At 41.8% G+C, this 16679-nt stretch overlaps 1 protein-coding gene and 1 long non-coding RNA gene across 3 annotated transcripts in view; one reads left to right on the top strand and one right to left on the bottom strand.

Annotated features, from left to right (window-relative positions):
- LOC137163747 (uncharacterized) overlaps nucleotides 1–8184 on the bottom strand; it is a 49091-nt gene extending 40907 nt beyond the window's left edge. Inside the window, exons 1-3 of one of the 2 annotated variants that reach the window (XR_010922830.1) lie at nucleotides 8076–8184; nucleotides 4176–4250; nucleotides 500–603 (exon numbers count right to left, since the gene is read on the bottom strand). This is a non-coding gene — a long non-coding RNA (uncharacterized lncRNA). The remainder of the gene's footprint in view (nucleotides 1–499; nucleotides 604–4175; nucleotides 4251–8075) is intronic. The other variant, XR_010922828.1, reaches the window with a different exon arrangement.
- A 637-nt stretch (nucleotides 8185–8821) lies between these two features.
- LGR5 (leucine rich repeat containing G protein-coupled receptor 5) overlaps nucleotides 8822–16679 on the top strand; it is a 109048-nt gene continuing 101190 nt past the window's right edge. Inside the window, exon 1 of the mRNA XM_067564025.1 lies at nucleotides 8822–9273. Within this exon, the coding sequence (XP_067420126.1) occupies nucleotides 9056–9273 (218 nt within the window). The 5' untranslated portion in view covers nucleotides 8822–9055. The remainder of the gene's footprint in view (nucleotides 9274–16679) is intronic.

Below are 16679 nucleotides of genomic sequence, written 5' to 3'. Positions count from 1 at the left end.
TTAACAAAGAGAATATGAAGAGGTGACTGTATTACAGTCTGTAAGTATCTACATGGGGAACAAACTTTTGATGATGGGCTCTTCAACGTAACAGAGAAAAAATCCAATGGCTTGAAATTGAAGCTAGACAGATTCAGACAGGAAATAAAGCATAAAATTGCAATGATGAGCAATTAACCATTTTAACACTTTACCGAGGGTTATGGTGGATGCTCCATCACTGGTAGTTGTTAAATCCAAATTGGATGTGCTCTAGGAATTATTTGGGGGAAGTTCTATGGCCTGTGTTATACAGAAGGTCAGACTAGATGATCACAATGATCCCTTCTGGCCTTGGAATCTATGAGTCCAGGATGTTTATGTATAGTTAAAAACTGACAGAATTAGCTCACCCAGCCCTAATTTTGTCACCGTCATTCTGTGTTAAAATACGAGAGCACAAAATAAATACCTAGACAAAGACATGCAGATAGATCATAATGCTTTACTATCACACTACCTCATTGTCCCTCATACACTTTTGCACACTGCTTTCCCATCCACTTTCTTGTTCTTGCCTCTGGTCCTTTGTGCATTAAAGCACATAGTGATGGATGTATAGTTCTAAGATGAATCACAGAATAGTAAGAATTAAAGACAAAAAAGACTAATTAAACCACATAATTTGTCTCCCTGCTAGTCCAGGGCATTTTGTACATTTACTAGAGCTTTGTCCAGTCTAGTTTTAAATATCCTAAATGATTTCACTTCCATCTCAACTCACTATTAGGAAGTTCTTCCTGCTATAACTTGCTCCTACATCTTCATGCTTAAATTGACTGTATTCACTCTATATAGAGAGTCTCTATTAGAAACAGAACTACTGTTGTGGAGATCAGCTTTTACATTCTCTCACAAATAAATAATATGCAGTAAAACTACATTTTATATATTTTGAATTTTCCTGGCTTTCCTCCCTCTCCCCCAAATTACTAACTATTAGAACAGGCATGTGAAAAAACTTGATTTTTTCCACCAAACCTCTCATCCAGTTCTATTAGGTATTTTTTACATTGGAGTCAACATCAATGTCAGGACATCACATTTTACCACAGGAGAAATGATAATGGAAAGTCAATAGTTTTTTGTATTGATTTGTTTTAAAAAAAGACACTTCTTCATTTGGTCTTGCTTACATATATAAACCACTTGATGGCAGCTGATCACTCCAGGTAAATACAGGAAAACTCACTTGTCAAATGCTCCAGCTGTATCCTATCACACTGATTACAAGAGAATGGTCAAGGAACATCAACAGCATCTAAGTGGTGGCATGACCCTCCAAAGCTCTCAAACATAGTTCTTGTGGTCCTGTAGTTGCATTGTCTTCAGCACCCACTCAGGTTCTTTCAGTCAATCACCCAGACAAGATTACGTCAGAGAAATACCCCCTTCATAGGGTCTGGTTTATTAACTCTTTTTACAGAGTACAAACCATTTCTAGTCTCTCCAGTACACACCCACTCTGGATCCATATAAGAATCCAGCTGTTTCCTTTTCCCTGCATTCAGGAATCCCCAGTCCTCCTCCCATAGCTGGGTTATACTTCAGACAGTCACTTTCTCTCTCCTTAAGGCAGGAGCCCCCCCAGCTCTCCTTGTGGAGTTGAGATGTATTTCCATCATTAACTCTCTCAAGATAGGAGTTCCCAGTCCTCCTCCTGGAGCTGGTTGTAATTCAGGCCAGCTGCAGGGTTTCAGCCAGCTTCTCCTCCAACTAGGCCTCCCCCCGCCCCCCACTTCCTTCACCCTGGAAGGCTCAGCAAAGCAAACTCTTCTATAAGGAAAGAGGCAGCGTATATGCTGGTCCCCTTCCCCAATTTTCAACCCAACTGGCTGGGAGAGAGGGGAGCCTTGCCCTGCCCACTCTACCAGGCTCCTGGTCCCATGCCCTTAAAGAAACAGTAACAGATTTCCCCCCCCCCAAACACTACTTATTCCAGTGGCGTACTGTGGGTCTCCAGCGCCCAAGAGCCAATACTTGCATTTGCACATGCACACACACACACACACACACCCATTGGCGACAGCACCCCGTGCAGGGGGGAGGTCTGTGGGCCCATTTCCTGCTCTTCCCCACTCTTCCCTTCTTCCCCCCCCCCCCCCCCCCCGTAGGGGCAGTGGGGAGTGGGAGTGACAGGGGCAGATGCCCCCAGGCCACCCAGCAGAGGGGGGGAGGGGCGGCGTGACGGGCTCTGCCCACGGCTCCCTCATTGCGCCCAGTGTGGGGGCGGAGGGGCTGGGAAGACGCTTGCTCCCCCCGCAATGGGAGTCCTCAGCCACCAGTAGGCCTGAGCTGGGGTCAGCATGACCAGGGATGTTACAGAGCGGGGCAGCTCCTCCAAGGAGGGCCCAGCTGGCATTCCTCTCCCCCATCAGTATGCCACTGACTTATTCCTTGGGATGGCTGCTTCTCTACCAATATCTCTTATTTTCTAGGTCCTTGCATACACCAGACCTCCCAGAATCTTAAAGGACCATGTCACGTGGGTGGGCTGATCCCTAGGCCCCACTACTCTTAAGGGGACTGATTAACCTATCACAGATGGTGAATCAGCACTAAAGGAATTAATATTAAATACAATATAAGAGAAAAGTGGATACTTATTTAAACAACATACAATTCTTGAGTAAATTATTTTAATACCACATAAAACATATTATTATTATTATTATTATTATAGCTGATGGATTGTGGCCATGTGTTGGTAAGCAGGGACTGGTAATAAGGACTCCTGCATTTATTTCTGATTTATCAGTGACTGTGACCAAGGGCCCAGATTCTCAAAGATATTTAGGAACCTAACTCCCATTAGTTTTAGTTTTAATGGGAGTTAGGTGCCTAAATAACTTTGAAGATTTGGGCCTGGATCACTTAACATTTCTGTACTTACATTCTGTACTTACACTTACATTCTGTACTGTACATATTACATTTACATTTACATTCTGTACTTACATTCTGTAACCCTTTCACCAGGTACTGATGGCAGCAAAACAGGCAGGTCCAATTTTTGAAGGGCTTCCTTAAAGACATAACTAACACCAGCTCAAGCCTCTGCCCAGAAACCTGGGACCCTGGGCACCCCTGATGGGCAATTCTTCCCCACTCAAAAGCACTTGAGTCCAGAGGTTACAGCAAAGGAAACTTTGCTAGGGAGAAGAGTGGAGGAAGACAACAGCATGACTTTGGGAAGACCATCCATTAACAAATTCTATGGTCTCATAGTCCCTTCTCTCACAGTGTCCCAACAGTAATCCTAACTTCAGTCCTCTTTTGAGGTCCAAGGATTCTAACAGCTTGGTGCCACCTGGGCTGCTTTGCGGGTTCTACTACCTAACTCAGCTAAAGTAACTTCAGCTTTAATTGGTGGGTAAGGAGGCTTGCACCAGAATGTCTTGTAGGCTGCCACTCTCTCCGTGGCTTCAGCTCAAGCTGCCTTGATCTGCTACCACTCTGCGCTGTCCATCATCTTGAAGGTGCCACCACCACTCTGTGCCATCCATAATCTCCGAGAAGCTGCAGTTGCTACAGCTGCCACTCTGTGCCATCCATCACTTTGAAGTTGCTGCTTCTCTGTACCATCTGCCACCACTCTGCACTGCCCTCTGTGCAGCTCAGCTTTTGGAAAGAGATCAGTAATATCTAGAACTCTTGAGAGAGTCCTCACCCTCCACCCCCACCCCCAGAAAAAACACACTGTCAGTAATAAAAAGAAGAGTCGTGTCCCCCCCAAAACTTCCCTTTCCTAGTTCAATCCACGCTCCAATGGTGCCTGATAGCAGCCTCAGTCAGGGGGACCCCAAACACATTCAACATTGATGTCTTGTCCTTGTATCTTTCAACAAGGACAACTGCACTTTATGGACCTCAAAATTAAATTGTACTTTAACCAAAATGCCCACAACCATTATGTAACTAAAATGCAAATATCACCTGGCCCATTCAGTTAATTCTCCTTGCTCTCCAACAGGTGCCAGCAGAGAGCTCCCTTGCCAGGAACTCCATCCATGTGTAGTTCATAAGCAGCTCCCGGCCATTCCTCTCTCATTTCACCAACAGGAGGCAGCACTGAGCTCTCTTCTCAGACTTCAGGCCGCAAGGCTTACACGTCAAATAGGCATAATATTACTTACCTAGATCATAAGTGCATTGTGTAGCTTAATACATTGACGTTTCTGCAGTGGTTTGAGATCCTGGGATGAAAGATGCTAGTGGGTGGAGGGAGAGAGAGAGAGAGAATTATATATATTTGACCTTTTCAGACAAAACTCCTAAATCAAGATAAAAATAAAAGACAAATCCTGTTTCCCAGACCATCCCAGAGAACACTGGCAGGTCAGAGGTGTTCTGCAGGGATCAAAGGGAAAGGAATCTTCCTGCTCAAGCCACAGGACACAGGAGTGCTGCTCTACAGCCACTAGGCTGCCCAAGTATTAGTGGAACTGCACAGTCTCATTGAAACCTCCCTCTGATTAAACCATGTGGTGACTTGGAAGAACCATGCAAAGCTCAGACTCACAGTGGGCAAAGGATGCAGGCCCCTTTCAGTTTAATCACAGTTTCACTGTATTCAAGGTGCTCAACATGTCTGGGTGAGGAGGAAGAAATACGGTTCTCTCATAAAATAGCTAAACTGCACACCAAGCATCTGAAATTCCACCTCCTCCTTTGCATTTTTTTAGTTTGTCACTGAATTGAAACTTCTTTAATATGTAAACAGTGGCTGCTGCTAGTGAAGGGTATGTTGACACTTCTGTTTTAAATCCTACTTTGGCTGTGGCAACTGTTGTGAGATGGTTGTGTTACCATTTTATAAAGCTGAAACTTAGCATACAAATTTTCATCTTGGGAGCTGTTTTAGCCACATTTAAAAAAAATCTTTTCAGTCATTCTAAGCTGTAGAAGAAAAATAGTATTTTAGCAGTTTGGTGGTCCCTATGTTTCCCCCCGCCGTATTTTAAAAGCAGATTCTGTGTAAAACTAAACATTTTGCAGGATGTTAATCCATGATGTGTCTGAAATATCCAGGTTTATTAAATTACTATTGTGCATGCTAAATTGCCATATTTCAAAAGAATTGTTATATTTTTGTGTGTGCACTGATAACATGTACATAATATAGCATTTTATTCTGTAAATACACAACTTTCCATTGACATGGTGTACTGTAACAATAAACCATAAATACAGGTACATCATTTTATGAATCACTTATAAATGAGCTGAAAGTCTTTTATACTTGAAGATTACATTAAAGACTCCCCTAGGTATTAAGATGCATAACAGATAGTACTGATTAAACCATTATCAACTGTGTTTATCATCTGTGGATCAAGGGTGCCTTTCTGGCTCCACTGGAGTCAATAGGAGCTTTGCCATTGATTTCAATGGGGCCAGGATTTTAAGTGACAGTAGAGTATGCTTAGATGTTAGAACATATTTGCTCTGAAGGTTCATTCCTGAAGAAACTGTAATCTCCTCTGAGGAATTGTAAGCATACCACTTACATCCTTTTGGACCAATAACAGCAACTCATACATTATCTCAAATGATAAATTTTGTTTTTCTTTCTTCCTTTTGGGGAAACAAGGCATTTTACATACAAGAAATACTAAAACAAAATAACTGTAACAATCTGACAAATTCAGTCACACAGAGTGCCCCCACACTACCACATCCTGCTTTTAATGAGTTTTAAAAAACAAACAAACAATCTTCTCTTAAAAGTTAATATTTATATTAGGTAAAATTATATAAAGGTGTGTTTTATTTTTTAATATTTCAAAGCCATGTATTAGCTGAACAAAAGCATTCACACAAAATAAATATCTAAATTAAATATCTTCATAGTTAAACCTTTCTCTACTCCTCCCAATTAATGAATCTATGTTTATCAGAAGGAAGTAAAGATATCCAGCATAACACTGATTACATCCTCAACATGAAATGAGCAGGGTAAACTCAACCTTTTAGAAAAAATTAAATATGTCTGTAATAGCCCTCCAAGTTGTGTAAATATGATTTCACAGTACTTCTGAAAATATATTTACTTACCTATTAACTAAAGTTATTCTGGCATCTTTTGGCAAAGTATATTAAACATTCTAGTGGTATGCAATGCATGTTTTTGAAGTGGCCATTTTGACATAGATAAAAATAAAGTATTCAGGTATCTGTCATTTAACAAGCCCACAAGCATGAACCTATTCAACGGTACTCAGTGAGGGATTTATCTGAAATCACATAATTCAGAAACAAAGGTATTGATCCTGCACAGGGGTAAGCAGTACTCAAAGCAGTTAAATAGGGGAATTGCTCTCTAGGGCAGGTGCCAAGATGTCTCACTGGTTGCACAGAGTAAACACTGTATCCTGCACAGTTTCCCTCCCCCCCCCCCATTCATGTCTTACATGTCCCCTGTACTTCCAGACATTGTTATCATGAGTACATGAAATGGTGTTTGCAGAAGAGAGTCTCTTGGTGCTCTGTGGACATGGATTTACACACCAAGAAAGCAAAAGCTAGTTTTTATTTATTTTAAAGAAAGTACTTCTGCTCCAGCATAAAGTTACCTATGCAGCTCACATTACAATACATCAAATAAAGGTGCCGAGAATTACCAGCTAGATATATCCATTAATATTATATCTTCCTGGCCATTTCACTACACCATTATCTTGGACTAGCCTCTGGATTTTGTGAAGTTTATCAAGGCCATAACCCTTTCACAAATGCTCTCCAATATGCATGTAGTCCAATCAACCAGGTAAGTCACAAACTGCACAATCCTACTCCCATTGTAGTCAATGAAAGTTTAGCTACTGATTTCAGTGGGAACAGGAGTGGTGCTTGGATTAGTAAACTGGTAACCAGACACAAATCTCGGGTTCATGACTTGTGCAAAACGCATTACAATGCAAGAGGGATGAACATCATCATTTGGTTTACAAGATTGCCTGTATCCCTCCACAGCCAAAATCACATGAGTATCTAGTAAGAGTTCATTCCACCGAAGGTGCAGAAAAAGGCTGGTGATTACTACTAAAGTGCAAGGTTCTCCTTGCTCATGACAGGAATCCCTGACCATCATTCAAAATTTAGGATTGGTCCCACAAAACTGAAAATGTAATTTTGAATTGTTTTATGCCTACAGATATGGCCTAGTGTACCATAAAAATATATTTACTACCTAAACTCATGTCTAATTGAGTTTGAAAAATAAAAGTCCCACTCATACACATCAATTAAGATGAACAGAAACTTAGGGACAGATTCACAGCTGGTGTAAATTGGCGTCACCTCACCCAAATCAATGGAACTACACCAGTTTACACCAGCTGTGAATCCAATCCTTTATTAACTTAGGGAGCAATTTCCAAAGGCACAAAGGGAAGTTAAGCACCCATCTCCCATAGAAAGACAACAGTAGTATTCCCTGAATGTCCCTACTGGCTTTTGAAATGTATTTTAAAAGATAATTAAAGCACAGGATGAGCACTTTTTAGATTGCTGTAACCCTAAAAAATTAAATACATAACTGTGTAGCTGTGAGAGCTGTATAAAAATCACCCTACATATCATGTTACAGCTTGTTTTTGAAAATGTGAAAGCAACAAATGTTATGGGAATTTTCTACACTTGCAAAGAATGAGCTTTGGTGTTGCATTTCACTGGAGTAAAGGGGATGCAGGTTTGCAAGCTGATGCAACAAGCTTTCCTGCCCCATGACAAATGGAAAATGGACACCCCTCAAAGCCCATCACAACTCACACATTAATCAGATACTTAAGTGCCCTAGACAACTATTCTGTCTATGAGTACAGTGTTACCCCAGCTGGTCTGTTCAGGTCATACATGCCACCTAAACTGTCCCTCAGAAGAGGAATACCTTTCATTTCAAGCCCAATCTGTGTCACTTTTCTACACAGCCCAGCTGCTATACCATTTTTGTGTTTGAAAATTACTTGCCTCTGGAGTGCTAAACCATGAAGGAGAGAGGTATAACGGTATCACTCAATAACAGTAGTACGTACAGGCTGCATGTCTCCTAAGGAGGCCACTTGTCCCCGGTTTTGTAGGCTTCTCTGAGTTCTGAGCCCAGGACAGTCCCACGTCCCGCTGCGGGAGCTGGAGCGAGGTGGTGGCGTCCGACTTGAAATCGTTTCAGAAGCCAGTCAGACTGCCCTCAAATGTGCTTTTACCGCAAGGCCAATAATATGGCGAATTAAGCTTCCTAAGAAGCCTCCCGGGTGCGATCACCTCTCAGTACAGGACGAGGAAGCACTTCAAAGGAGCCAAAGAGGCTGCGTCGCCTGGGGGAGATGCTCTCCCAATACTAGTCCTCTTTACTTGCTGCAACCAGCGCCTTCCAGCTGAGGCTAGGAGAGCTCTCTGCACAGGCAGGCAGCACGTGGCGCTAAGGAACCAGGGGCACGGCCTGGTTTGCAAGCAGCTCCCTGCCCTACTCCTGGTTTGGGCTGGAGCGGGAGAGGGGCGGCCGTTCCAGCCCACCGCCGCCTCTCCCCAGGGCTCACCCTGCTCTCCGCACGGCTCGCCGCGCTCCGGAGGCTGCAGCACGCGGCCGGCAGGCAGAGGAGAGGCCGCGAGCGCCCCCACTCCTCCTCTCCCTTCCCCCGCCCCCCGCGCTCCCAGAGGCGCTGCCAGGACCCAGGAGCGGCGGCCGCGGGCAAAGCTTGGGCGGCGTCAGTGGGCGCGCGGGGCAGGCGGCGGCTCTTTAAAGCAGCCTGTAAGCGGAGATGCTGCTCCAGAGCGCAGCGCGCCGGCGGCAGCAGCAGCCGCAGCAGCTCGCGCTCCTCCAGGGCCAGGCAGCTCCTCCGGCCGCACGAGCCGCAGCTCCGGCTCCAGCCACCGCCTTGCCGCAGCGGTAGCTTCTTTCCCGGCCTCCGGCGGAGCCGCGCGAGCCTGTCCCCCTGCGGCCGAAGAAGGGGAGGCTGAAAGCAGCGCCCGCGCGCGCGCGGCTTACGGAGCCCAGCGGCCACCGCCGGCTGGCACCATGGACACCTCCTGCCCGGCCAGCGCGCTGCTCCTGCTCGGCCTGCTCGGCTTGCCGGGGGCTGGCAGCGGGGGCTTGGCGAGCCCCGCGGGGAGGCGGCAGAGGGGCTGCCCGGCCCTGTGCCAGTGTGAGCAGGACGGGATGCTGCTCAGGGCGGACTGCTCCGACCGGGGGCTCACCGCGGTGCCCTCCAACCTCAGCGTCTTCACCTCCTACCTGTGAGTGGCTGCCCTGCGCGTGGGGGTCCGGGGGGGCGGCTGCGCGTGGGGGGAGGGTGCAGGTTCTCTAGCCCCCTAGCCGCCCGGCTGCCTGCGCGGTGGGCGCCCTGCCTCGCCCAGGCCGATCGCGCCCCTGGAGAGAGGGCAGGCAGGGGCCTCGTATCCAGCGCCTCCTTAATGGGAGCGCCGTGAAAGCCCACAGGTGCCTGCTTGCTTCCCTCCCTGGAAGATGCAATGCTTGCACTCCCCCCCCGTCTCCGCCGCAGCCTGCTCTGCACTGAGACGTCTTCAGAGGAAATGCGCCCGGATCATTATCTCGTACAAGGGCTGAATAGTTTGAATCAGTTTCCAAATTTCAGTAAATTACTAATCGCCTTTTAATCAGGAAATTGGCTCTAAAGCGTTTAGAGATGTTGTCGATCTGTCTAGCGTTACCCAACCCAGACGGGCTGATACAGTTACAGGATTGCTATACGATGTGCCGTTTATAGGGTAATTAAAAGTGAGGCAACAGCAAAGCCAGGATTAGATCTACAAGTACGTTATCTTTACCTTTGCTTCCCGGGACAAGGCTTTGAACCGCGGCTGCTGCTGCTGCTGCTGATTTAATCTTTAACTGATCTCTCGTAGGATAATGAAAGGTAATAAAAATAAAGCAACAAGGGCAGGTAAATGCAGCGCTAACATTCAAATACAGAGGTGCTGCTTTCTGTCATTCAGAACAAGTAAATCCCTCACCCAGAACATGCGGAGGAAACAGTAGTTTAAACATGATCCTGATGAAACTAACCCCATGCTGAAGCAGGTGGCTGGAAATACAGGTGCTGTTCATGTGTCAGATAATAGTTACTTTATGTCAGACCTTTTAGCCCTTGTATTTCTTATGACAGAAAGATATATTCTTGTGATTTGAACATTTCAACTGAGTCTCTAATTGTTTGTAGTTAAATCAAAAACTGTACATTTTCTGTTGTATCTGTTGAGTTATGTTGGGTTTGAGGCTAGGGGTTGGTACAAGGGAAAATTCTGAATGAAAAACCCTAATTTTTATTTTATTTGTTCACTGTTTTGCTTTTCTTGTTTTTTGAAAGATTAATACAAAGCACTAATTTTACTGACAACACTATAGATTATCTTCATTTCTGATTGTGTACACTTTTGCAGAGGTGTGTCCAAGTTCTTATTAACTTCATCCTTGTTCTCTGAATCTAGATACGGTATATCTGATTTTGAATGTGTTTATCCATGCCTTTTTTTTCCCCCCTGTTGACATTTGTTGCAACACAAGAGGCTTTGATGGGATTACAAATCCAAATTTCAAATGGAAAAAAACATTCTGAATTCATTTTCTCCTCCACGTACTGATGGGAAACTTGGCAACACAAACAATTTAGAGCTGCTGTGTGAATAATAAGCTCTAAGTACTAAACATATATTGAGAGTGAGCTAAATTGAGTGAAAATAGCTTTGATAAAAGAAACAGTTATTTATTTGGAAAGAAGAATATGCATATTAAATATATGTTCAGTGCGCTGACTATGATTTAAATTTGGTGATATATTCTCAAGTAATTGTAAAACAGATTTTGTTTAATTATTGTGTTTCCTAAATTTAACTTGAGAGGAATACACACGTTTAAAAAATTGGTCTGACATTGAAAAATGTGAATATTACCATTTTTCTACCAGCTGAGGTTTGCTAGCCTACTAGGGTTGCTCACTACATCATGTTGCCTCATAATAAGATTCTTATTTATTAAGATATATAACTGTCATTTTAGTTTATTTTACTACTTAGACTAAGTTTAGACTTTTCAGAGTGAATTGCCATATTTTAAGAAACAAGGATAATTGTTAATGAATGACAGTTTATACTATATAATAAAACAAAACTTTTCACATAGGCAATAAAATATTGAATAAGAGTACAGTCTTGAAGCCAAATGGGAATTTTGCCATTGACTTCAAAAGGAGCAGGCTGGGGCTGGAAGTATAAGAGAGAAACTGCTTTTGATGCTTACTGTGTGCTTTGAAGAGTCATAATTGGTGCAACTATTCTGAATGTAGTAAAGACAGAAATAAAATATTTAACTTGATGGGATACATGCTAACCCTGGAATGTGTCCCATTTCTTCAGGGCCTGTTTCTTAACTGATTTGTGAAAAAGGAGAGCATAGCTGAGCACAATGATGTTAATGCTGGTACTGTGGACTGCTGCTCTTTTAAAAAATAACCTTCCAGTGATCTATTTCTCAAAGAATAGTGCGCTACCCCTTACGCAATTCTGGCCCTCTAAAATTCCTCTTGTCTTGCAGGAAGGGTGGGTTTCTTAGGGTTTTTTTCAGGAATTTCTCTGTTATTTAATGTAATACTTCTTGAAGAGTAAAAAATCCGCTGCAGGAAAGGAGGAATTTTAAAGGAACAAGACTATCTATATGCATTATTCCAGTTGTCCTGGAGAAAGTCATTGATGAGAATGTTTAAAAAGTGACACTATTCTTTACCATTTGCACAGGACTATCATCATTTGATTGATAAAACATGGCCTAATTATGCAGTGGAGTACCTCCAACCCTGTGTAAACAAAGAACTGTCATGTCTCATTTTCTTTAGGTGAATAAGCAATCACAAATTTTAAAACATGATTATTTGCTACAAAAGTGTTTTCCAGCCAGATTTTATGTTTCGTTGTTCTTTTGCTGAAAAACAGAGATGTTTACTCTCACTAATTACAATAATTCTTCTCTCAAAACCGGTCGAGTGCTTGAGTCCAAACCCTTACACCAACTCCCCTTTCTATGAAACTGGTGTTCGTACTAGGCCCTTTCCTGTACACTGTACACATTTGGCCTGGTAGTAAACATAATCAGGAGTACTATCCACTGTAAGTTTTTTTTATTTTGTCAGATTTCCACCTACTCCTATCTTATCTGAACAGTTCGTCTGATGGAGAAAAAGAGACAATGGCTTCATGATATGCATCAGAAATTGTGTTGAAAATTGAAAGAACAAGGTTGTTCAGATATCCTGAGCTTTGTATATTGAGATACAGGAGGTGAGATAGTCTATTGTAGTGACTGAAATTTGTGGACGCTATGCTATCGTGCTATTGCACTACACTACTACTAATGAAGTCTAAAGGGGAACCCAAGTACAGAAATCACCATTGCTCACTTACGTGGCAATTTTTCCCTCCCTTATAAATAATTAAATAATTAAAAACATATTTTTGTTGATGTTCATAATCATATATTTGCTATCTTGTGCTATTTGATTTTTTTAAAATTCAGTTTATATTTTTTCTTACTTAAGTGCAAATAATCTGCTAAATGTGTGTACACAATTCCTACTAACATTAATGTGAATTCCATGTGTTGATAGAGGGCAGCATAGGCATTTCAGTTTCAAGTTAAGAATATGTCGTTTTATTATCAATGTACTACAGTGAACACTAAAAGCCAGGATCTGTAAGTTCTTCACACGTGGAACTCCCATTAAGCCTCATACCAATCCTGTGAGCTAGTGAAGTATTATCCTGATTTTACAATGAAATGGAAAACCGAGGCAGAGAGTGGGTTGCCCAATGTCACAGTGAAAGTTTGTGACAGAGCCAGGAATTGAATCCAGAATTCCTGATTCCCAGTTCTGTATTTTAACCATGCAACCAGCCTTCAGCTCCAAAATAAGTGATAATTTAAAAAAATAAAATCTGGCCAACTTCAAAGTTTAAGAATTGTTTTAGTAATATACTAACTGAAGAGCTGCTTTTTATAATTTATGTGATACAATTTTAAATGGTAATTAGAAGGAGTTACATATTCTTGGTTATCTATCTCCACAGTGGGGAAGGTAAACTTATTAAAAATGGCAGTCCTACCCAAGCAGCATAAATCCTGAATTTTTTGCACACCAAAACTGTCAATTAATTCAATGGAGAGGTGTGAGTGCAAGAAAAATGCAGGCACAGATCTTTTATTATTTTCATAATCTTGTATTTTAGACAGATTGTACAATAATTTGTTTTGTTTTTATGGTTTGCTTCATAAATTCCTTTGTTAAATTTTATTTGCATCAATTAAAGATTGAATTTTGAGTAAATTATAAATTTGTATAGGCATATATTGATAGGGAGCTTGGTTTGCATAATTTTTGCAGAAGTGCCATCTGATAAGGCAAATTAGTTTTGAAATTTAGAAGATAAAATATATTTGTGCTGGTAAAATATGATAAATAAATCACAATCTTTTCAATGCTTACAACATATTCTCATTTTAAGAAATTCTGATTTCCTTCTTTCATTTTCCAAAATAATATATTAAATAGGTACAACTGAGCACATGGAAAATTTTCAAGGAGAGAATTAGAATATTTGATGGTAAAAGATTTTAGTATTTAAAAAAAGTAGTAGAATTGTGTTCCCAGAAACAAATTGAACTACTGAGACATTTATTACGGTTATGTTTATTACACAAATACACAAAAAACACTACCTCCTCCCCACCTCCATCTTTGAATAAGCTCACAAAATTTTCTGTTTATCTTTTCCCCCGTCCTATGGTACAAATTCAGTCCTATGTGCCTGATGCTCTGAGATATCCTGGAAGTGATTTCAGTTTGTCAAGGAGATCAAATAGCAGAGTAGTGTCTTAAGCATGAGCAAGCCTTTATAAGTTGTCTTGCAACCTCCAGATCTATTGATCGTGAGCACGTGTGGCATGGCTAGTAAAATACCTGTCTTATCTTTAGGAAATACTTGTTTACAGATTTACAAACATTCTAACCAATTCTTGCTGTCCTCTGGCTGAAATAAAATAAATGGCTGCTATATGATTTAAACTAATAATTGAAAAGTTGACCCGGAAAGGTGGCTAATATAATTTCACTGTTTCAATACACAGGACCAGATTCTGGAGTTACTCTGGATTTATGGCACTGAAACCAGGATTAGAATCTAGCCCTAAATGCCTACTCTAAGAAAATTGTTCAAATTCCTTTCCCCTATGTAACTTTTGCTTCTGACATTTGTATGTACATAAATAAATTCAATGTATGTACAAACTGGAATTTTTCACAATGTATTTTAAAGCACAAATGTTTTATCAGTCTTAACAGGAATTTTTTTAGTATTAAAATATAAACAGGTAGATCAAAATTGGATTCTTCATGTTTACAGAAGGATGAGTATGAAAATCAACAAAATACAAATTAAAGCTACTTTTAAAAAGTGACTCAGTCACTCTTACTGAATGGCAACAGAGTACTAAAGAATGAGTTTTTACATTGCTTTCTAAAGAGGCTTGTGCTATTCAGGAAAAAAAAAGCACTCAGACACACAACCTCCCTTCTTTGTAGCGTAAGGAAATTATACATAAATTGACAGGAAAAAGGAAACTCTCTTTAAGCTGATAGAATATAAGAAACTGGCAGGGTGAAGGCACCTTCAGTTTGGTTTGGTATCTGAAGTGCAGAGGACAATTGGCCTGGCAGAGGGAGCCCAACTCCAGCTGAGAACGCGTGCACTGGGCTGACCTCCCTAGTCAACATGCCAACTGAGATTAGACTTTCTTCAAGTGTTCCCTTGTTAACCCAGTCTTTTCTCAAATGTCATTTGTCTTTCAATGCTTAAAACCGCTACCCAATTTTGCAGCCAAAATGCTTTCTTTTTTACTGGTCTACTTGCTAAAGAGAATTCTTCATTCATATGCACTGCTTTCTGAATTCTTCACAGGTCATTTACATACAATTTAAGGTTAGTTCCTTCCAATAGATCAGATTCTGCTCAGTTACATTGTTGAAAATATGGAGTTTCTCCTTTGGCTCTGACTCACATAACTGAATTTGGTGTAATGTTTTTGGCATATCAAATTGATTAATAGTCTTCAGCTATATAAGAAATAACTCTAGCTCCTTCAAAATGAAAGGATATTTTCAAAATATCTTTATCCCCTCTTAGAGAATTAATGACTTAGTGGGTAAATCCTTAAATTAAATTAAATGTTCTGTACAGTATACATCTAAGGCAGGAGTAACCGCTATGCAATTCCACTGGGCAGGCGCAATAAGGAGAAGGTCTGTAAGGTTTAGAACAGAAATAAATGCACACTTTTTTGTCAGAGGGGGCTAACATTATTTATTAATGAATCAGGATGATAAACACAGACAAAATACACCTATCCTAGTTTCTATTTTCCCATGACCTTTAAAAAAATCTCAATCAAACAAAGGCAAAACCAGCAGCAACTTTCACCATATGTGACAGTAGCTAATTAGACTGAATAGCAAAGAAAAAAAGAAAAGGGAGGGGGAAATACCCCATCTTTCCTAAATGCTTTCCTGAAAGCCCAATAAAAAGATGGGCAACACAAAGACAGACTATTTTGGACCAGAGAACGCGAGGCAAGTTCCAAAGCAATGGGGCTCTTATGGAGAATGCCCTGCCACAACCCCCTTGCCAGTTAAATCAACAAAGCTTCAGCTTGAGCACCTTCACTGATTGCAGCAGTGACCATCTGACACAGAGGGAGGGGCAGTCTCAAGCAGTCAGGTCCCAGGCCAGCTAGAGCTTTGTAGGTCAAAACCAACACCTGGAACTCCATCCAGAAAGGAACAGGCAGCCAGTGCAGATCACACTGCGTATGAGGTCACCCAGAGTATTGGCATAGTATGCATGCAGTTAGATACCTATTTAAGAAGTGACTGAGTTGACACATTCTGCATCAATTTCCAAATGGATTTAAGAAGAAGCCCCAGGTATAGTATGGTACAGTAATCTAATCGTGAGGTGACAAAGGCAATAATCACAGCACTGAGTTCTGTATTGGAAAGAAAAAATTGCAATTTCCTGGCTAGACACAACTGGGGGGAAGAAAGGCCATACTGAAAGCTAGTAACTGTAATCTCACTGCTCTTACGTTATAATTATGAGTAACACAGGGCAAGCAAGCACCCAGAATCAGACGAGTGGGTATAATTGTCTCCAAATCTCCCAGTTGCTTTCCCCAAATCTCTCCCTCTCAGCCTCCTCCCATGTTTGCTTGGGAGGACCACTCTTAGTTCTGCAGTGAGCTGTTAACCAAGAGTTCCTTTCTTGGCCTGCACTACCCCTATGAAGTTTCCCCTGCTGACTGTGATAGAGGAACACTGGCACCGAACTGGAGGAGAAAGTAGTACAGGGACACTGAATATCTGTAGCGCCTCTCTGAATGTCGGCCCTGAGGCCTGGCTTCCACTTACATCATTATAAAGCCACCTCAGAAGGAACCTTCTTCATCAGGATTTGTGTAACGTCTGCAAGCAGGTGGGCCATGAAACTCCTGATGGCTCTGCATTGTGGAGGAATCTGGGTTGAAGCTTTGGACCCTACTATTTAAAGCCTTAAGGAGTGTGGGAGCAATCTGTGGGACCACC

This window comes from Emydura macquarii, unplaced genomic scaffold, assembly GCF_026122565.2.
Source record: "Emydura macquarii macquarii isolate MOO-44397 ecotype Brisbane River unplaced genomic scaffold, CSIRO-AGI_Emac_v2 contig_2636, whole genome shotgun sequence".
In the NCBI taxonomy this organism is placed as follows: domain Eukaryota; kingdom Metazoa; phylum Chordata; order Testudines; family Chelidae; genus Emydura; species Emydura macquarii.
The sequence above is the reverse complement of the archived record's forward strand: the minus strand, read 5'-3'. Positions and strand labels throughout refer to the sequence as shown.